The sequence below is a fragment of the Girardinichthys multiradiatus genome, chromosome 13, assembly GCF_021462225.1.
Source record: "Girardinichthys multiradiatus isolate DD_20200921_A chromosome 13, DD_fGirMul_XY1, whole genome shotgun sequence".
In the NCBI taxonomy this organism is placed as follows: domain Eukaryota; kingdom Metazoa; phylum Chordata; class Actinopteri; order Cyprinodontiformes; family Goodeidae; genus Girardinichthys; species Girardinichthys multiradiatus.
In genome coordinates, this window is record NC_061806.1 from 33,137,063 (window position 1) to 33,158,546 (window position 21,484).

The 21,484-nt window shown below is 39.5% G+C and overlaps 2 protein-coding genes across 7 annotated transcripts in view; one reads left to right on the forward strand and one right to left on the reverse strand.

The window, feature by feature from the left end:
• LOC124879176 (collagen alpha-1(XIV) chain-like) overlaps window positions 1-21,484 on the forward strand; it is a 262,372-nt gene that overhangs the window by 142,136 nt on the left and 98,752 nt on the right. For all 6 annotated transcript variants that reach the window (XM_047383584.1, XM_047383586.1, XM_047383590.1 and 3 more), the window contains 7 exons: window positions 1,797-1,935; window positions 2,133-2,275; window positions 4,216-4,325; window positions 9,342-9,500; window positions 10,668-10,745; window positions 11,446-11,532; window positions 11,911-11,964. In XM_047383584.1, coding sequence (XP_047239540.1) covers window positions 1,797-1,935; window positions 2,133-2,275; window positions 4,216-4,325; window positions 9,342-9,500; window positions 10,668-10,745; window positions 11,446-11,532; window positions 11,911-11,964 — 770 coding nt within the window. The remainder of the gene's footprint in view (window positions 1-1,796; window positions 1,936-2,132; window positions 2,276-4,215; window positions 4,326-9,341; window positions 9,501-10,667; window positions 10,746-11,445; window positions 11,533-11,910; window positions 11,965-21,484) is intronic.
• LOC124879177 (CD209 antigen-like protein E) overlaps window positions 15,649-21,484 on the reverse strand; it is a 69,964-nt gene continuing 64,128 nt past the window's right edge. Inside the window, exons 6-7 of the mRNA XM_047383603.1 lie at window positions 17,429-17,547; window positions 15,649-16,169 (exon numbers count right to left, since the gene is read on the reverse strand). Coding sequence (XP_047239559.1) covers window positions 16,145-16,169; window positions 17,429-17,547 — 144 coding nt within the window. The 3' untranslated portion in view covers window positions 15,649-16,144. The remainder of the gene's footprint in view (window positions 16,170-17,428; window positions 17,548-21,484) is intronic.

Genomic DNA, 21,484 nt, shown 5'->3' on the forward strand with positions numbered 1-21,484 from the left:
ACATTACCATGCAATGTTTATGTTTGAGAACCAAGGATTATCTTGAAGAATCTGGAAGTGAAGTTAAGTTAGTCTTGGAACTAACTTAGGCAATAATTGGCATACCTTTAAACAACCATTCACACTGCAAAATCAGATAAAATTATTATTATTTTATTAAAATAATGTTTTAAAGAATGATTTGCTGAATAAAACCAACCTTCTGGATGACCAATTCTCAACAGTGTTTAATTAGCTGCCTTTATTTATTGAAACAGTATTTAAAGAAATATTATTTTGAATAAGAACTAAATCTTTGAGAAATGGGCTTAATTGTGTTACTTAGTTATCAAATTTACTAAAATAATATTTAGGGAAATATTATTTAACTAGATTGAAAACCAACAACCTTTTTGGGTAAATGATCTTTAGCAGGCAAGCATGTTTTCTTAGCTGTTAGTGGTTGAATCTAGCAAAAGAAGCTTATAGCTTATCATCAGAATCAAACACCAAACACAAATACCTTTAAAACACCATTAATAAAAGGGTTAAAATGCATAAGTGTGGATGGCGCGTTATGGCCAAACTTCTGTGTTTAAAATCACCCTTTAAATGAAGTTTGTCTCAACTTTTAAAAAAAAACACAAACACAGAACACAAACTGAGCACATGCTCAGATAATGCAGATAATCTGCTTGCACTAAGATGGCTGAGTGTTCAACACAAACAAAACCAAATGCCATAAAACGAAAAATGTTTAGATTATTTCACTCTAAACTACTTCTCTCTGCCCAAAACACAACCTCTTACATGAACCGTGCTGAGGAAAAGATGTCCGGGACGACAAAGTTGAAGAAAGCATCCACAGTGAACAAAGGGTTAACACGCAGCTAACCTCTGTAGCTTTTGGGTGGGGCGGCTCCCTCTGTCGGCCGCCCAAACTGCACGTTACTGCTGTAGCCACGGTGATGCGGTCCCGTTGTCCTTCCTTCAGACCGGAAAAACTGCTCCACTCGGCGTTGTAGAGACAGGGTCTCTGCTGGGAACTCTCTGAAACAGTTTGCTTCTGTAGACCTCAGAGAGAAAAGTCAAGCAACCCTTGTACCTTAATTACCCCCGTTCATGAAGGAATACCGGACACACAAACAGCAGTTCATTCGTACTTAACTTAATACATATGATCACGTGATCGTATGACACTCTTGGATCCAGCTGGAAGAGTTATGTCTATTTTCCAGCAAAGAGGCGTTAGCGCGCTGTGGCCCTCCGTCCAGTTCCTCTGGGGACCTGCGTGGAAGAGGTCAGTTTGTTGCAAAAGCGGGGTTTTTATTCGGACAGTGACGTCACGGGAAGTCCGCTGTTATTCCCTGTTTCTGGCTGTGCTGGAAGTAGGCTAATGCGATTTATTTTAAAAGTTCCAGAAAAGTTTTTACTGGCCATTCATGACCCCATGGCTGGGGTCCTAACAGTGTAAGATGGTTTGAGCTTGTACGGATAGGAGATAAAGGGTTCACCAGAAAAAGGGTCTTGAATATAGAGCTGCCAGGAAGGGGGAAGAGAGAAAGTACAGAAAGGTTCATTGGTTCATTATTGAAGGAGGATAAGCAGAGGGTTGGACAGACAAAGGAGGAGGTAAGAATTTTGGGTAAGATGATGTGCAGTAGACAGAAAAATAAGGTAAACACTTGGTCTCTAACTTTTTCTATCTTTTAAAGTGAACTAAACTGTCTGAGAGAAATATTCGTCAATCATCCATGGTTTAATGGCCTAATTTTCTGTAATGTTAACAAAATGTCATTCCCACCATCTGTCTGCAGGTTTCCGTATGATGGAGCTGTTTGGACTTGTTGAAAATAAGTACAACAGCATCGCTGGTGTTTCCATGGTACCTGGCACCTTCAATGCTTTCCCCTGTTTCCACCTGCACAGCAATGCTCTGATGGCACAGCCAACAAGGTATGACAACTCGATAAGCATCACAGATGGGACGACATAGTAATAGCACGCTTGCTGAAGTGAGATGTAGTGTCAGGCCTTTGGAAAGCAAAGCACAGCTTTTATCTTTTTAGTTCACAGAACCTGCAATCAACTTGGACTTATACAAAAAACATCTCCTGGAAGAACTTACTTGCATCTGGCGTTCTGACTTACAGGTTTATCCATCCCGAGGGGCTTCCTTCTGACTACACCATCACCCTGCTGTTCAGAGTACTGCCTGATAGCCCAGAGGAGCCTTTTGCAATCTGGGAGATCCTCAATAAGAACAATGATCCGCTTACTGGAGTCATCTTGGACAGTAAGGGGAACAACTTTACATTAAACACATCTAAAATTATTACAAAAGAAAAACAAATTAAAAGCTGTCTTTTTTTAATTGAAATCTTGACAAATTCCATTAATTTAATACAAATGTTTGTGTTAAAAGAAAATACAACCATGTACACTAGCCTCCATAATCAGCACAAAAACCTTTTCATCCTAACAAGCATCTATTTGGTTGGGAATTTCCACTTGTAGAAAAATATATTTCATGGCAACTCCCAGCACCATTATGGCGAGGTGGGAATTCAGTTTAGATTTGCCATATAGACTTAATGTTCCAACAGTGTGGACCATGGGTATAAATGGGTCAGCAACATGTGTGCAGTTAGATAAGATTAACGATATCAGTGGAAACTTATGCTGTTTTACATGGAAGAGCCAGTACTGAGAAAAAGAAAACAGAAAGTAAATTTATCTTTCCTTGTACTATTTTTAATCTTACATTGAACATTTTGGAAATTTCAGCCTTTGATTTTAGGACAGTGATTCAGTGAGGGAAAAGGTCCCAGATTAAGCAGTAGTATTACAATTAGTGATACTGAATCAGTGTACCTAATCTAAAACTCTCTAATTTACTTTGGTAAGCAGTAAGTATGATGGCACAGAGTAGCCCATTTAATTTGCAACCCATTTAACTTGCAACAACAACTAAGAGCAATTTCCCCAAAGCTGACTGTTGGTAAAATTTTATTTTACATGCTAGCTGGTTGTTGGCCTGTAAACTGGAAAGTCTTTCAGATGAGAGGCAAAACATCTTCAAAAAAAGAGAAGTCCTGTTGCCTTCTACTTAAGCACTCACGTTTGTCATATACTGGATGACTGAGAATCAACAACAGCATTCTGTAGTAATTCTACCCAAAAAAGCCTTTTCTGTCTTACTACACAAACATAGATATTTGAAGTTTGCTAAACTCTACCGGGACTTCAACTGGAACCGTTTGCTTGGTTCAGTCATCAAAACAAAACATTTTTCTTTAGTCATCTGAAGAAATGCTTGAGATGGATTTGGGGTAAAGAAAAATAATGAATATGTGGAAAACCAACCCATTTCCCCTAAAAAAAATCATAGCAATGTGAAAACAGCAAAATAAAATAAATATCTGATTTCTACCGGTTTCTAAACTGAAATTGGGTCATTGTTGAGTCTTTCAGTAGGATAATCATCTCAAACATATAACCAAGTCAGCAAAATAATGATTTATCAGATGCAAGAGCAACCTTCTACAAAGCCATCTCAGCCCCAAGACCTAAATTCAAGGCAGGATCGGTGGGGGTGAGCTGAATAGAGGAGAACATAATATAGAGCACCTAGGATTCTGGATAAGAGACCTATCAGAAGAGGAATTGTTAAAGAACCCTCTCTGTGTATACTCCAACCCTGTAAAATGTCATAGCAGAAGACTAAGTGGTGTCCTATTTGCAGAAGGTCATGCGAAGTATTAACAGCAGTGGTGTCCAATGTGGGTGTCTCCAGTGATTTTGTTAAAAACTATTATTTCTCATGCCTTCAGGGATTTTTTACAACTGAGTAAATGCACTCAAATAAGTACATTTACTCAATTTTAAGAACATTAACATTTTCAGTGTTACATCATTCTGCTGCAGTTAAAACATTAATTTATTTTTGGGTTTTTTTGCACAGCTTTACCAGGCAAACAGGAATTGCTTAAGGTTGTATTTAATGCCTGCCACCATTCGACGCCAATCATCTGGGTGAAAGCGGCAAATATGAAGTCAGACCATATTAAAGCATCATATTATTGCATTGTTTTATTTTGAGCCCTTGTGTAACTTGATGGCAACCTTATGGTCTTAGTTTTCATAACTTGGAGAACCTGGTCCATAGTGAACATTTATATGAATGCGTGTGCTTCTTTGTATCCTTTTTACACAAGTTTATGTGTCTTGCTGCAGATGGAGGGAAAACTCTAACATTCTTCAACAACGACTACAGGGGGGAATTCCAGACTGTCACATTTGAAGGTCCAGAAATCAAAAAACTCTTCTTCGGGAGCTTCCATAAGGTCAGAATGGCAACGTGCCTTTGTTGTTTTCAGTTTTGATTCCCTATATGCTGAACTTTAGCTACCTTGATCAGGATGTTCTGGTGCATACAAAATGAAGAGTTTTATTCTTTGAACTGCCAGTTAAGTTGCCTGTAAAAGCCTGATGGGGCAAAGAGAATGCGGAGTGTAAAACTGAGTCATAGTGAGCAATTCAACAAAAGCAAGGAGCAAACAGATGCTTCAGGACTGGCAAAAACATGCCCCTGCATTGGAACACTATATTTACTCCATGTATTCCAGAGAAAACCAGAAAGAAACACCTGCCAGCTACATTACATAGATGTTGGCTTAAATACAAAATAAAGTGGTTTCAATTTGCTTGTTGGCCATGGCTGACAGACACGACAAGCTTTACGTAACTCACAAACCTGCTTGTTTTAGGGACTGACACCTGCCTCACCATCTCATTTTGTTTTTTTCAACCTAGTTGTCTAGCTTATCAGCTCATTAATTTGTACAGTTCAGTTTCCTCTCTCTCCCTTATGCCTTTTTCTATTTTTATCCACAGTGTTTCTGAGCCATGTTACAATGGCTGGTGTCCCAATAGACTGACTTCAGTTAAGTCATGCCCCGAATCTGAACCTGCTCACAGCCACATTGTGTTATCATCACGGAGGGACTCGCTGACAGATCTGCAGTCACTTCTGTCCGCTCGCTATCAGCAGAGCTTACCCCGCTTACCTTTTCCACTTTTGTTGTGCTTGGACCTGCGTGTGCATGTGTGTGTTCGCACAAGTCTGAGTGAGTCAGAGTTGATTTTATAATCCTGAAGGACCAGAACCTTCTCTGCCTTCCTGATAAGTCAAAGTGACATCTGTATGGGGTCATGCAGTTAGGGATTAAAGGAGATAGCTAATGTGATAATCAGTAAAATCGCCTGACTCCTCCTTTTAACCCACTATGAAGGTTATATGGTCTCTTCCAGTTGCACTTTACCTGTCTTTTTGAAACATTTATATTTACTGAAAAAGTGACATTTGACAATATTTTAAGAGTGTGGAAATGCTCTTACGCAAGCTGTATACTCAGATAAGGTGATAGTCCTTCACACTTCACATTCTTGGCAGGATTTAACCCAAGTCTCAGAAACTTCTGCGCCGCCTGCATGTGAATACAAGTATGGATTTACGAGTGTATACACACAATCTAGTGGGCACAGAAGGTGGAATGAGGCAGGGTTGGAGCACAGCTTTACATCTTAAGTTGTGCTATTCTTAGATTTTTAGAACTGCGGCTTTAAAGAAATACCAACTAGTTCCTGGATGAAAACACTTTTCCCCCACATAAGTACCTCTGAGTCAGTTTCATAAAAATAACAATAAGTCTTTGATGCAAGACCTATTTTGTCAATTGTTTGTCAGCAGTGACCTTTCAAAGCACGAAATATCTCAGCACTCCCCCATATGTCTGCAGGACAGTGCTGTGTGGTTAGATTTCAAGCAGAAGCTTCATTTTATCACCATCAATGGATATTGCACATACTACCAGCTGAAACGATGCTGGATAAAAATGTTCCAATGTCTGCATCCTTAGTTTTTTTCAGCGTGTATATTAGAGTCGCAACTTTTCATGCAGGAAAGCGTTTGTCTTTTGGGCCTGTTTGTTTTAAACGCTGTGTATATGAGGTAGTGTCTTTTTTTCCAATTAGCCCACTTTCCTCCCCTGTGGAAACGGTGTTGCCTAGTAACAGCTTATTTTGGAGATAGTAAAGAGGGAACTGTGTCAGATTTGAGAGGATAATAATTACTATCCCCCAACCAATCAGAATCAGGAACATATATTGCCTGATTCTGATGGGCCTCTAAGTGCTGCAAAATAACAATCTTGATATTTTTACAGCACTTCTCTTCACTTCACTTCAGTTCTCATTCTCTTAGGTTGCCAGGAAATGACTCGTTTTGTTGTTATACGCTTTGATCTCCTTATTTGGAGGTGTTAAAACGGTTTATAAGTCAATAAATGAATGAATGAATGAATGAATTAATTAATTAATTAATTAATTAATGACTCACCAAATTGAAGTTATTCAGCTAAATAGTTCTGTGTCCTGTTTTAATTAAAACAAGTGGTAAAATGTATTTATTTCTACTAAAGTTATCAGTCCAAAAACTAAAGGATTACAGTTGTTTCTTCTGCTCAAGTTCCTCTAAAGACTCTACAAAGGCCCATAAAAAGCTTCAGCTAAAAACAAAAAGGATTTTTCAGATTTATGTCTTGTTTAGAACTCATGTGCTTCAACATCATGTTTTCAGTAGAAACTGAATGCAAACTCCTGAAAAATAATTGTATTTACATGTATATACCTATATCAGTTCACATTGAAAACATGTTTAGAAGAGAAGCAAATACTTCTTTCTCCACAGCAGCAATATGCTTTTTCTTTTTCTGCTTTGCAAAGGCACCCCAGATTGGATGCAGAGTGTCTCTGAACATCAATTTTCAAGTCTTGCCTCAGATTCTCAATTTGTTTTAGGCCTGGGCTTTCACTGGGCTATTCTAACACTTTGCTTTGTTTTTAAACCACACATTTGTAGCTCTTGCTGTATATTTAGGGCTGTTGTCTTGCTGGAAGGTGAACCTCCACCTCAGTCGCAAGTCTTGCAGCCACTAACAGCTTTCCTTCTAGGCTTGGCCTTCCATGTTAAGTTTTCATCCACACATAATGTTTTGAATGTCTTTTGGACTTGTTTAGGTTCAGATCTCCTGAATGTAGCTGGACTGGTAAATTGAAACCTTTGGGTTTCTTTTAGCAGTCCCTTTTGGGACGGTGGCGCAGTTGGTAGCACTGTTGCCTTGCAGCAAGAAGGTCTGGGGTTCGACCCCCGTCTTGGGGTCTTTCTGAATTGAATTAATGCAGTTAAGGCCCAAATCCATCTGTCCATCTCTCAGAGCTCATTGAGTCAGTACTTCAGACAGGCACTGATTCTGGTCCTAGAGGGAGCACTCCACCTTTGTCCTGTGCTGAATCTTGGCGTCCGACGTGAAAGACCAAGCGCGGCCACAGAATTATAATTGTAAAATGTCTGTCATTTCTTTTAGGTCCCCACAAGGAATGTTTTACAGTTTAAAGATAGACAGGTTATCTGCATCATGAGGCTAAAAAAAGAGAAATATGAAAAATCTCGCTAGGCTGTTTGAACTTTTGGTTGATCTGTGTCGAGTTTGAGTAAAAACATACTGAGTTTGTCTTACACATGCATTAATCTATTATAAGAGCAATAAATAAAAAACACATTTTTTATAAGTTATTCGAATGTTTAACAAATCAAAATTAAAGCAGTTAATGCCAAGCAACAGAACATAAAATTGCTGGATTGGATTGGAAAAATGGATTCATTTTCCATTTTAATCTCATCACCTCTTAAACTCTGTTTTCTTTTCATGGAAGCTGAACATTATGGTGATGGTGTTTGTTAGACACCAACTAGACAAAATATCTCACAACAGCTTGGCGTGTCACATTTCTAAGACAGAGGGACTTTTCAGTTTAGCACCTGAACATCTATGTTGCTGAGAATACCTACATCTGTCGTTTTAAACAGTTTAAAAAGTGGTCCCTGTGGAAAATAACTTGATCTCTTCCATTCTCACAAGCATGTGGGTCTTCATCAGGTCAGCAAAACAGACTGGTCTAAATCATCTATAAAAAGTAGAGGTGCACCGATATGAATAATTTGGGATTATTTTAATTTCCGATATTAATATTGCCGTTATGGCTGATCACTATAATTACAATATATATTTCCCTACCATTTTGACACCGTGAAAAAAGACCACATTGCTGACATTGTTTTTCTGCTGCAGTTAAACAACCCACAATCCTGCACTGCATCACCATCACTGTCACATGACCAGGAAAATACCACTCCCCTCTCGAAACACATAAAAAAATGAATACAAAAAGGAAATAAACATCAATTTTTAATACTCCCCAGTTTTACTTATGGCACTGATACTGATATATTAAAAAAATAACTAATATGGACAGATATCGATAATAATGCAGATATATTGTGCATGTCTAATAAAAAGAGGGAAAGCAGAGTGTACATCTTGAGGAGGCTGGTCTCCCTAATAGGTTTTAACAGTCTAACATATCTAGTGTTTTTGTTTTTGTTTTTTTTGTTTTTTTTTTTGTGCCATGGGATTTTGTCCAAGCTTAGAGAAGTCCTGGATTATCTGTCACCCCTTGCATCATATCGTCTCAATGCACAGAAGCTCCTTTAGTGACAGACCTTTGTCAATAAGCTGTTCCGCTAACAGATTCAGGGATTCTTCTGTACCGCATGCCATAAGAATGAATAATTCAACTATCAGTGCAAAGCATGGATCATAGGTGATCTAATTTCAGAGTGTTTGTTGCCATTAGCATATCTCATGCACCTCTTGGTATTGGTCCATCATTTTTTTAAATATGTATTCCTTTTTTTTTAGATTCTTTAGTATTTAAAGTATTTTTAAAGTGTTAATTCATCTATTTATGGAGGTAGATTTAGTTTCAAAGTTATGCCCTGACCCAATTTTGAATCCCAGATTCAAATCCACATCCAGTCCAGGTTCTGGCACCATAAATGCATTCAGTTTTAGATACAAATGGTTTATTTTCCCTGAATCTGACACTTTCATTTCATGCTATGGGTGTTCCTGAATTATCAGCAGGAAAACTGTCAGAAGAGAAACTGGATTCATTTACAGCTGCACACAGGCAGAGGGAGCTCCTCTCCTTCTACTTGAACAGCCAGTTTTTCTCTCTCGCTTACAGATGCTGCCTAACATTAAATCTTATCATGTTTATTGAAAAACCTACAAGTTAATACTTCAGTAAATTCCAATGAAAAATCATTGTATCTGTTGTAATTGTTAGGATTAATACTCCTGGTGTCAAATAATGGTCCTATGGCAAAATATGTTAGATGCACCTAGACTATTTTAAAGAAATAATGAAGTTCTGTGTTTATTATGTTTTTAATGCAGCTGCACATTGCAATCAGCAAGACGAGTGCCAGAGTGTTCATCGACTGCAAAATGGTGGCAGAGAAATTCATCAACGCAGCAGGAAACATCACCACAGATGGAGTTGAAGTTCTGGGCAGGATGGTTCGTTCTCGAGAGAACAAGGACAGCTCTGCACCGGTAAAAAGACAGTGTACACACAGTGCACCACATGCAACTGCTCACACTCTCGCAATAGATTTACTTTACTCTATAGCCAAATCAGATCATTGTTGTTGCAAAAACAAAAGTCTGTTAATGCTGCAGGATCTGATTTATATTTTTACTCTGTGACTATACCGACAAATCATTTTAGGAAAGGTCTTTAAACGGGATGGAAGGTATTTAAACGAAAAGAAAAGTAGATTACTGAAGCAACAAAATTCTCACTATAATATGTTCTAAATTTAGGTTAATTTTTGAGAGTCTTCAAGCATCCCATGACCACATTGTCTAATTTGGCTCCCAGCTGGCCTATCATATTTAGTCCTGTTATTACCGGTCCATCTGGTTGGCTTGGTAAGAGAGATCATCTCAAGAATGCCTCTTGTGCAACATTAACTCCTGTAATTGATTAGTAAAGGAGTGGCAGTACTTCTATATGTGTAATTATATTATTCATTTGATCAGTTACATTTGGAGTAAAATCTTTGAAAAAGATTTAGTTTTAAAACTTAGATAAATCATTATGTATCTAGTATTCCATACTAGAGATTTTTGCAAAATCTTCCACATTTCAGTGAAGACCTGACATTTAGTGGCCCACATTTAAGGCTAAAATAAATGCATTTAAAAAAAAAATCATATGTGAAGCTAAACCTTAACTAAGAGGTTTGTTATTGAGGTTTGTTTGGACTTACAAATGTTAGAGAGACAACGTCACACTTGTTCAGTCACGGGGAGCCAGTGGGGATTTTTTATCATATATTAGTAGTAAACAATTTCCTACAACTAAAGATTAGCTTTTAAATCTACTTCAGGGTTTTAATCTACATGAATTATAGCTATGATAATTACTATGTACTAACAAACTGCAAGAACATTCACACAAAGTTACACAAAAAGATTAAACGATCAAACTATTATATTCATAAATATATATATTTATAATATTAATTTAGATATAAGTCACGGGGAGCAAGAGGGGTCAGTTTCAACTGATTTGGTGTTATGCAGGGTTAGTATTGATATTTCTTATTTCCAAATTAAATTTCAAACATCACTGTAAAAAAGGCATGTCTTTGTATAAAATTATTTAGTGGCATTTTGTTACATTTAAGCTTGTATCTAATGTTCCTTTTCCTGCAGTTCCAGCTCCAGAACTTTGACATTATTTGCAGCACTTCATGGGCCAACAGAGACAAGTGCTGTGAACTTCCCGGTCTGGTGAGGTCAATTTGAAACTTCTTTGAACTTAAACCTTTTTCAGATTACTGATGTGTCTCCATAGAAAAAGTAGGTTAAGTGGGAGCTCTGGAATAATAATGTACATGATGCATACTTATCCACAGTGTTCCTTGAAGTTATGCCCAAAATGCCACAGGTTCACACAATCTTTATCATTTCTCACATTTGTCATTTGGTACTCCTAAGTTAGAGGTCTATTTTAAAATGTAAATCCTTTGGTTAATTTCACACTTTAAAGGGCTTTTCTTGATTTTTTTAAGTTGAGTTCTAAAATGCCGAGGATATCTTACCTCCTGTGCTTAACTCTCAAGATGTTTTCACTTCATTGAAAATGAAACCATTTTTTGAGGTAATGGGTAAAAAAGTGGTGCGAAGACAAATGCAAAATCCTGCCAAATTTAGTCCAGTCTCAAAAATAGCATTGTGCTTTACGTAAAATCCTTTAAACTGTCACTGAGTTTGAATCTGTTGAATCCACCGTGTTACCTAACCTTACAAACTATGGCAGTTCAGATGGACATCATTTAGATTTTCACACTACATTTGTCTTCCATCAGTGCTGTAGATGTATTTTTAATGTCAAACATTTATTCCGTTTGCTTTTTCATGTTTATACCATTTTGTCAATGCATTAAGTTTCTTGTTTCTTTGTCATTTGCATCACAACATCATCATTCAGAGGAAGGAGGCAGACTGCCCAGCCTTGCCCAAAGCCTGCACCTGCACACAGGACAGCAAAGGTCTACCTGGTCCTCCCGGAGTTCCTGTGAGCAACATATTATGATTACTCTGGTTATCTATAAGGCATAATGCTACTTTGTTACTACAAATATATGTAAATACATTTTAGAAGGAAGGAAATTAGGTATTTTTAACAGCATAAAATAACTAAAGGACTTTAGAGATGCCCAAAGTCCACCTAGGAAACACAGATCATATTACATACTCATCCGTTCATCTAAACAATCTTTAATGTACAATTAAAGTTGCTTTGGTTTCATTATTTTACTTTTTCTGTTTCAGCTTTTCTCCAAAGTAATTGCGAAGTCATTTCTGTCATTCCACTCAGATACACAAAACAGGTTTAACTCCTAGAATTTGTTAATCTTGCATATCTACTTAATATTGTTTTTGTTTCTAATAGGGAGGCCCCGGAATCAGAGGGGCCAGAGGCGATCGTGGGGAACCAGGCCCGGTGGTAAGTCATATTGGTTTACTCCTTTTAAAGCCACCGCCGTGTGGAAAAGTGAATAAAATCTGTATCATTCTAAACAAAATCTAAAACTGGGTGTAATTTAAAACCAAAATGACATTCATGTTGGCCCGTAGTTTCTGCTGATTGTTTGTAAGCTGACAAATGTTGTTGTATTGATGCAACTGGATTCCATTTTATTTTAACTTGTTCAGGTAAGTTTTACAAAAAAAAAAAAAAAACTGTTTATCAGTAGTTTCACACTGTCATCCTGTCATTTTACTCTTTTTATTTTCTTTAGCCTATATCCAACCAGTCCCAAACATTTTTGTAGTATTCTTGTTTCAAATAACAAAATTAACGGATGGGAAAAAACTCACATTTGAGTTCTGGGTGGTGATATAGCTTTTTGTTTCAGTTTTATATATTTTTTTCACCATCAGCCTTATCCATTAGTCTGTTTACTTCATCTACAGGTCCTTCTCAAAATATTAGCATATTGTGATGAAGTTCATTATTTTCCATAATGTCATGATGAAAATTTAACATTCATATATTTTAGATTCATTGAACACTAACTGAAATATTTCAGGTCTTTTATTGTCTTAATACGGATGATTTTGGCATACAGCTCATGAAAACCCCAAATTCCTATCTCACAAAATTAGTATATCATTAAAAGGGTCTCTAAAGGAGCTATGAACCTAATCATCTGAATCAACAAGTTAACTCTAAACACCTGCAAAAGATTCCTGAGGCCTTTAAAACTCCCAGCCTGGTTCATCACTCAAAACCCCAATCATGGGTAAGACTGTCGACCTGACTGCTGTCCAGAAGGCCACTATTGACACCCTCAAGCAAGAGGGTAAGACACAGAAAGAAATTTCTGAACGAATAGGCTGTTCCCAGAGTGCTGTATCAAGGCACCTCAGTGGGAAGTCTGTGGGAAGGAAAAGGTGTGGCAGAAAACGCTGCACAACGAGAAGAGGTGACCGGACCCTGAGGAAGATTGTGGAGTAGGGCCGATTCCAGACCTTGGGGGACCTGCGGAAGCAGTGGACTGAGTCTGGAGTAGAAACATCCAGAGCCACCGTGCACAGGCGTGTGCAGGAAATGGGCTACAGGTGCCACATTCTCCAGGTCAAGCCACTTTTGAACCAGAAACAGTGGCAGAAGCGCCTGACCTGGGCTACAGAGAAGCAGCACTGGACTGTTGCTCAGTGGTCCAAAATACTTTTTTCGGATGAAAGCAAATTCTGCATGTCATTCGGAAATCAAGGTGCCAGAGTCTGGAGGAAGACTGGGGAGAAGGAAATGCCAGAAGTCCAGTGTCAAGTACCCACAGTCAGTGATGGTCTGGGGTGCCGTGTCAGCTGCTGGTGTTGGTCCACTGTGTTTTATCAAGGGCAGGGTCAGCTAGCTATCAGGAGATTTTGGAGCACTTCATGCTTCCATCTGCTGAAAAGCTTTATGGAGATGAAGATTTCATTTTTCAGCACGACCTGGCACCTGCTCACAGTGCCAAAACCACTGGTAAATGGTTTACTGACCATGGTATCACTGTGCTCAATTGGCCTGCCAACTCTCCTGACCTGAACCCCATAGAGAATCTGTGGGATATTGTGAAGAGAACGTTGAGAGACTCAAGACCCAACACTCTGGATGAGGTGAAGGCCGCTATCGAAGCATCCTGGGCCTCCATAAGACCTCAGCAGTGCCACAGGCTGATTGCCTCCATGCCACGCCGCATTGAAGCAGTCATTTCTGCAACAGGATTCCCGACCAAGTATTGAGTGCATAACTGTACATGATTATTTGAAGGTTGACATTTTTTGTATTAAAAACACTTTTCTTTTATTGGTCGGATGAAATTTGCTAATTTTGTGAGATAGGAATTTTGGGTTTTCATGAGCTGTATGCCAAAATCATCCGTATTAAGACAATAAAAGACCTGAAATATTTCAGTTAGTGTACAATGAATCTAAAATATATGAATGTTAAATTTTCATCATGACATTATGGAAAATAATGAACTTTATCACAATATGCTAATATTTTGAGAAGGACCTGTATTAGTTGGCTGGGATTTTTGCTGAGTATGTTATAGCTGCCCTGTAGCTGACTGTTGTTAGCTGCCATGTGTGAAGAATAACATCAGTTGGTTAATAAGTGAAGCAAAAGAAAGTTATTTATCAACTTCGAATATATTAGATAATTAAATAATAAAATGTGTTCAACCTGATTGTTTGATGCAAATATGCTTCTAGTTGCTTGTCACTTGGTTGACTGAAAGGATCAACTGGCAGATTCAGCTTGTTTTAATCAAGATAATGAAGCCACCTCTTGGGTATTGCTGATATAAACCATTCCCACTTCAGTTGATTTTAGTTTGTACCCACAGTTATTTAGCATTATGTTGTGGTGTGAATATGATTTTGATATTTTGTTTATGGCATTCAAGTTGCAGCATCAGTAGCTGATATAAACTGGATTGGAAAATAAATACCGTCATTTGATTTTTCTTTGATGTTAAGTGAAATGTGTTGTGGTCATATCTTTTTATATGTTCTTCGTGTGTTGATGGCTTTGAAAAATAGTTGGTGAGAAAATCATTTCTAAGGTCCTGAAGCTCATCTTAGAGCCAAATAACTTGATGTACACCATGAATGGCATGTGTTCACCTGCATCTCTAATATTGATGTAACTTGTTTTCTTATTTTTATTGTTTATTAATTAGCACTGCTCAGATTAACACTTGAGTTTACTATTTGACTTGAAATAGGTGGGTTTAACAGTTTAACATTAGACAGAAGAATTTGAGAGGAGCTCCTCATGCAAAGTAGAGTATGAAAATACATTTTAGAGGAGGGGCAGATAACTCCACAGTAAAACCTGTAATATGTAACAGTATCATATTAGATTGTTTTATTTATATGATCCAACTGCCTGTAATCTTCAAAGAAGCTCATTAAACTTTGGAAACCATCTTCCATCTTGAATCATTTAAAGTGATGCCAAACATGGAATATTTGCGTAATCTGCAATTTCGTTTCCTCAACCTAAATAGTAAATCCAGTCAACAATAAATGCATGCTGGTTTAGAGTTGGTGGGAAAAGGCAAAACAGCAATAAATCCATGAACAAAAACAGCCAGTTCTGGGTCTATTAACACTAAAAGCTAACAGAAATACAAGTGCACCACATGGTAAACTGTAAAATACATCTGCAGCCATCTATAGTTCTTTGGTCAGCTGAGCTGATATTCGGTTCAGTTTTTTATGCTCCATTACTGCTTCATACAGCAGTTCCTCATTAGAGAAATAATATACTTTAGTTGAATAGATGCATTCATAATTCCTAAAATAACAAATCTGTAGAGGACTTAATATCTGAGGACATCCTGTCAATATGAAACAGATGAAGAGGCGCTCAACTTTCTCCACTCAGTAAACAGACTTTGCCTGCACACACAATGCCCAGCCTTCGATCTACTTTCAGCTAAAAACCTAGAGGACATAGAAGCGTCTTAAAGAAACAGGTGTCCCTAAATTCTTTTATTTCATTGCATATGAACACTGTAAATAATTAACCCTAACCATTTGAGACCAGGTTCTGTATTATAAATTATCATCTATCAAACACCTTGAAACAGGTAAAATAAAATAGGAAGTAAAGCCAGAGGAATCACACTGTATTTCTGAAAATGTGTTATTTTATTTATTTATTTGTTGTTACCAGAGAAACTAACAACTATTAAAATCCAGAGTTTTAAATACAATTTTTACATGATTTTATATCGATATGAAATTGGGTTAAATCAATTTTATTGTAAAACAGTCAGATAAAGCAGATATATAATCTGAAACTGATAGTAAGTTTAACCCTAAAGAAAGATGGTTGAAAGCTAAGAACTATACACAGTCTGTTTGAAACGTCTCCACACAACATATTTAATCAAAGCGTCATCAATCATTTGTTCATATTGTTCCTCCGGATAAACCTCAGAGGGAAACTGGAAGCAATGAGCAATGGCTGTTGAGAAAGTAAGTGTAAGCTGTGGTTTCTTTTTCTCTGGTTTGATTCTCTATTTCTCACAAATCCAGTTATTCTCATAATTGTAGTGTTGTATGTTTGTCCATTTCCCTACATCATTGCAGCATGTTACATATGACAGGTAATTGTTATACTATGGCCATCCTGTTGCCCAGAACCTGTGGGAGAAATAAAACATTGGTAAACATAACAGATTTATCATCAGATTTCAAAATAATTAAACTTTTTTATTTCTAATTATTTTAAATGTTTTTAACTTCTTTAACTTGACTGTCCTTAACAGTTTTTCCTGGAAGAGCTTTAACTTGAAAAACCTTAACTTTTTTCAGAAATTTAAACTTTTATGACCTGCAGTAAAGGATTATTACATAACATACTTAATTGTTACTTAATGTACTTAATTATTACATGATTAGTACTTAATGATTTGAACCACCTTATAAAGCAGTGTTTGTTATGATCTGGGAACTTAGTTTTAGGATTTTCTTTTTAGTTTTTTGAGCTAATGTAACTTTGTGTTTTGTGATCTTAGTTGCTGTTGGTCTTATTTATAAGCTAAGTGCTGTGGCTGCATATGCTTTCTACATTATTTGATTGTTGTTGCTAAAATTTTCTTCACTTCGCTCAGTATACAATTTATATTTCTTGATTTTTTGCCAGAATATTTGCTTATTTTTTTGTTTCTTTACTCACATTAGCTCCATTTTTTATTTGCTTTGGTTTAGTTTTGTCTACCTTTGGTTTTCCTGAATGACTCTACTTGGGTTTTTGTTTCTTTTCCATGATGTTCTTAGTTTGTGCAACCGACTTACTAATGACTTCACCTCTCCATATGGATGCTCCTCCTTCATCATTAATCTAAATAGTTTACCTCTTTTAGTGATACATAGTATTCTTTGGGGAGAAGAAACATCTTTAGCGCAGCAGGAATTTTGTTTTCAGGACGGTTTGTTGCTAAATTTCCTCTTTGAATTTATCCAAAGCTCTAAATGTCATACTCAGATTATTAGCTCTAAATCTGATACATCATAGTTAAAGCAGATATATGAACAATCAGACTAAATAGAAAATATTGACCAACTTAAAGGATATTGTTCTATTGTTGTTGTTGTTGTTATAGTTATTAAACGCATTTTACAGATTCCACAGATAAATAGCTGCTCATTTAAATAATTATTATTCAGTGTGTAACATTTATAGATGGCGCACACCGGGATTTTTATGTCTATTTTAAATCATTTATGAATCCAACAGATATGAGTGCAGAACAAAATTTAAACATCTCATGTTAAAAACAGACCTTGGTAACCATGAGAACACAATGGTGCCTTCAACAACCAAATATTAGTTCAATCTAATTTTGTTCCTCCATTCAATAGTTGATTATATTTAAGTAAAGTTTTGAGAATAAACTCACGCTTGTGTCACTGATGATCCATCCACCCATCTCCAGTCATACGTCCATGTCTCTCCTATCGAATTTCTTTGAAGACCAATCCAGGATTCTCTATTTTTATTCAGCTCTTTTACAAAATCCTAGTTATGGGGAGATTTATAAAGGTTTTCATTAAATGGCCACATTTCAGTTGATGTAATGCAATAACCGGATTATGTCATCATACAAAATTTATATAAACCCTAGCAGAAACAGCAGATTATGGTCATAGACTCTTTTATTTCAGAATGGTGAAAAAAAACATTGGATTTGTTTTAATCAATATAAAAACATCTTTCTTCTTAAAATTTATATGCTTTCCTTTTCTAATAATTCGGTTGTCTCTTTGATCCTGTCTTTGAGAGGTTTTAATTAGTCAGGTTTTATAAACTGCTATGAGTTTGTTGGGTGCATCTTATTTAGGCCTGTTTTGTAGAAACTGCATGACATAATGAAAAAGACCTGATTATGATGCTTTTTGATGTGATTATGATGCCTTGATTGTTCAAAAAGGTATCAAGTTTAAGAATAGTATAAGAATGTTCAGATCTGTTCAGCAGAAAATTGTGTAATAAACCAAAAACCTAAAACTTTAAATACCAAAATATGTCAGATCAGCAGAGCAATGAATTGGAAAAATAAAAACCTTCTTAATATTAACCAGTACAGAAACCTGTGGGATTATCTTGAGACAGCCTCTGCCTCCACATCAGATCAATCTCTCTGGGCTCCTTTAATCGGCTCCATCACCTAGTGGGGGTGGGGCACCTTTGGTTTCGTCCTGTGGGGTATTGTGGCGGGGGTGTCTGGGTTTGGGGCATTTGGGGTGTCCCTGGGCTGGGGTCGCAGGGGGGTCTGGCGCCAAGGGCTGTGACCCCAACCGGGGTGGGGCTTTGGTGGCTCTCGGGGGCGGCATCGGGTGACTGCTTTTGAGGAGCCTGTGCCAGCAGACATAGGTTACTGGCCTAGTGGCCAGGCTGCTCCTGGGCGGGTCTGGGATGGTCTTGGTGGCTCGGGGTTCCTGGGGTGTGATGTCCCCAGGCTGGGGTCCTGTTGGATACGTCACCAGGGTTTTGGTCCGGCGCATGCTCTGGCACCCGGCACCGGCCCGGGGGCCTTCGGTTCATCGGTGGGCGTAGGGGCCTCCTAAACTGGTGGGTAGGTACCATCTCATTGCAGGTGCTCTCTCCTTCAAGGAGTGCACTCTGCTGGTGGAGCAGAGGATCTGTGGGAGGGGGTGGGGCAGAGTCAACCTGTGTGTTTAATGTCTTATGTGTTCTGGGAGTTGTTCGAATGTTGGGGTGGGTGTAGATTTTCTTCTGGGATGGAGTTGGGTGGTTGGCCTTGGGCGGGGATTGGCATCGTTTGGACCTGGGTGGTTCCGATTCAGATTCTAGTTCCTTGTCTGTGTTTCAGTTCCTCATGCTGGTCCTGGTTCTGTCTGGGGGAGGGAGGTCGGAGAGGTCTGCATGATTTGGGGTGGAGTGGTCTCGGCTTCTTGGTGGGTTTTGGCACTGTGGGCTCTGTGCCTTTTGTGGGCTTCGGTGTGGGTTTTCTTGCGGGGCCAGTTCTGGTAGCGGTATGGGTGTTTGGCATGTTCTTGGACCTGGATGCTGTGGGTCTTCTTCTCACAGGGGTGCACCTTCGCGGGGGGCTTTGTTTTTGGAGGGCTGGTGGGGTCGCATTTGCATGGTCTGGGCTTTGTGCATGGCTTTCGCTTTCGGTGTTCATTGGTACATTCTGCCCTCCGCTGTATGGCGGGCTGTGGTTTTGGGGCGGTGGTCCTGTGCATTGTGGCTCTAGCCTCTATGTGTGGGTGCTGCAGGGCGGGCGTCGCTGGGCTCAGTGGTTGCATCGGGCTTCTCGGCCTTATACTGAGGTGCGGTTTGCCAGTCTGCTGGGTGGTTCCTGGTGGTTGGTGTGTGCTTGGGATTGGTGTTCTTCACTGTGCCCCTACCGACATATAGAAGGATGTGTGGTGTTGCTGTGCCGTTGGCTTGGGAGGAACCACGACTTGGCTTGACTCTGCCGTTTTTGCTTGGCTGGCATGGATGTCGGTGGTTCTGCATCTCATGGGGGGAGTGCGGTGTTTCTGTGCCACCCTTCTGCTTGCTGGGCATCTTTCCCCTGGGCACGGTGGTGGGTGGGGTGGTACATTGCGGGGTCTGCTTGACTGCCTCGTGGGCTTGGGGGTGGTTGAGCATGTTGTTCATGTACCCTCCTTTGCGTGGCATATTCTGGTTGTGCTGGGCTGGCTGCTCTTTTTCTGTAGTGGGGCCGCACTCTTGGTCATTGCTGCGCACACTGCTTCCGGCTGGTTCCTATTTGTTGGGGGTCGGTGGGTCCTTTGGACAGGGGACTGGATGTCGGGGCTGGGGATCGGGGTTTGAGGGTTTGGGTGGTTCCGGGGTGGGGGGGTAAGGGGTGGTAATATGCTGGGGGTGTTGGTCCCGGTTTTCGGTCAGTTCTCGGGGCCTGGTCCCTGTCCCTAGCCTTTTGCGTGTCTATGCCTCCGTCCTTTGTTGGAACTCGGCGAACAGGGGAGCCTATTGGGGCCGGCCGGGGAGCTGGCTTCGTGGGAGAGCATTTTGCCCCCTAGTCCATCCCTCACCATCCCTGGACACTTCCCCTCACCCACTCCATCACACTATCACTCATGTAGGGCCTTGGGGTGCAGTTACATCATTGGAGAACCACAAGGGTTTTCCATCTCTGAGGTCCCATGGCAGCATGTGCCCCAATTTTATAGTACAATGAGGGTGGGAATGTGCGATTGTGACTGTATGTGCCTGTTTTTTCTGTCAGGCTGGGTCTTGGGCTGCTCCCTCTCCTGGATCAGTTTAGCCCCCCCATCAAATGTGGGGCCTATTCCCTCCCCGCCACACTACCTGCCGGTGGTTCATGTCTCTGCCCACCTGTGTACTTGTAGTTCTTGGTATCTGGGGCTGGGTGCTTTGGTGTGTGCTGGCACACTCCCAGTGGCTGCTTGCCAGGGCCTGGACAACTGGGCTCTGTCGGGCCTCTGCTTGGGGAGTGATATGTCCCGGGGTCTCGGGTCTCTGGGTCCATGGCTGGATCTGCTCAGGCGTAGAGGGCTGCCGGCGGGGCCAGTGGGCTTGGCACTGCAGCTCCCTGGGGCCTCTGCACTGTGGTTGCTGGGAGGTTCCCCTGGGACTCTCCCCTGCTCTTCTCTGGGTGGCTTGCAGTAGTCCCTGCAGTGGATCCCCTGAGGTTCCTGTGCTCTGGGGGGCCTTTGGATGTCTGTGGCTCGGATCTCCTCCATATCTGTCTCTGGTCCGGAGGGGCAAGTTCGTGGGTCCTCACAATTACTATTGCATATTTTTACAGAGAAACCTTGTATACACAAGCCTGCTCGCACTCAGACCCACAGGTATTTAGATTCAGGTGTTAGCAGATACACAAATGTTCTATATTGAGCCACATTTACCACTAAATACACCTTGCATTGATAAGTACCGTGCATTTTTCGGTTAAAAAGATGGTAATATGAATGTTTCTGCAAGTGTAGAAGCAAGCAGGGTGTTATCTTGTTTCTTTTTTTTCCTTTTCATTTCTGTCTCCGTGTCCATAACAACTGAAATAATCCCAAAGCAGTTTCTAATAAAGTTTCTTTTTATAAATATCAAGCAGAGCTTTAAACTGTTAGCTGTAATGCTCCACTTGTGAAAGTACATCTGTTGGGCTTTTTCTTGGCACTCAGAGAACAATTCTGAGCACTACTCTGCCGGACAGGACACGGTTAAAAATGGAAAATAAAAATAAAAAAAGAACAGCAGAGCAACAAAAGAGTATAGACAGGGAACACTTTACCAATTGGCAAGATGAACTGAACTTGAATGAATTGTTTTATCACTGGGATCACACTGGAATGTTTCTAATTCACTTTGTCTCTGCCTATATGACGGGCTGAACTGCACACATATTAGTGTCTATAAAGAGAATCTGTTTGTTTTATGAAAGACATTGAGACCACATTTGTTGTGAATCAGCTGTATAAATAAACTTTATTGAGTTTCA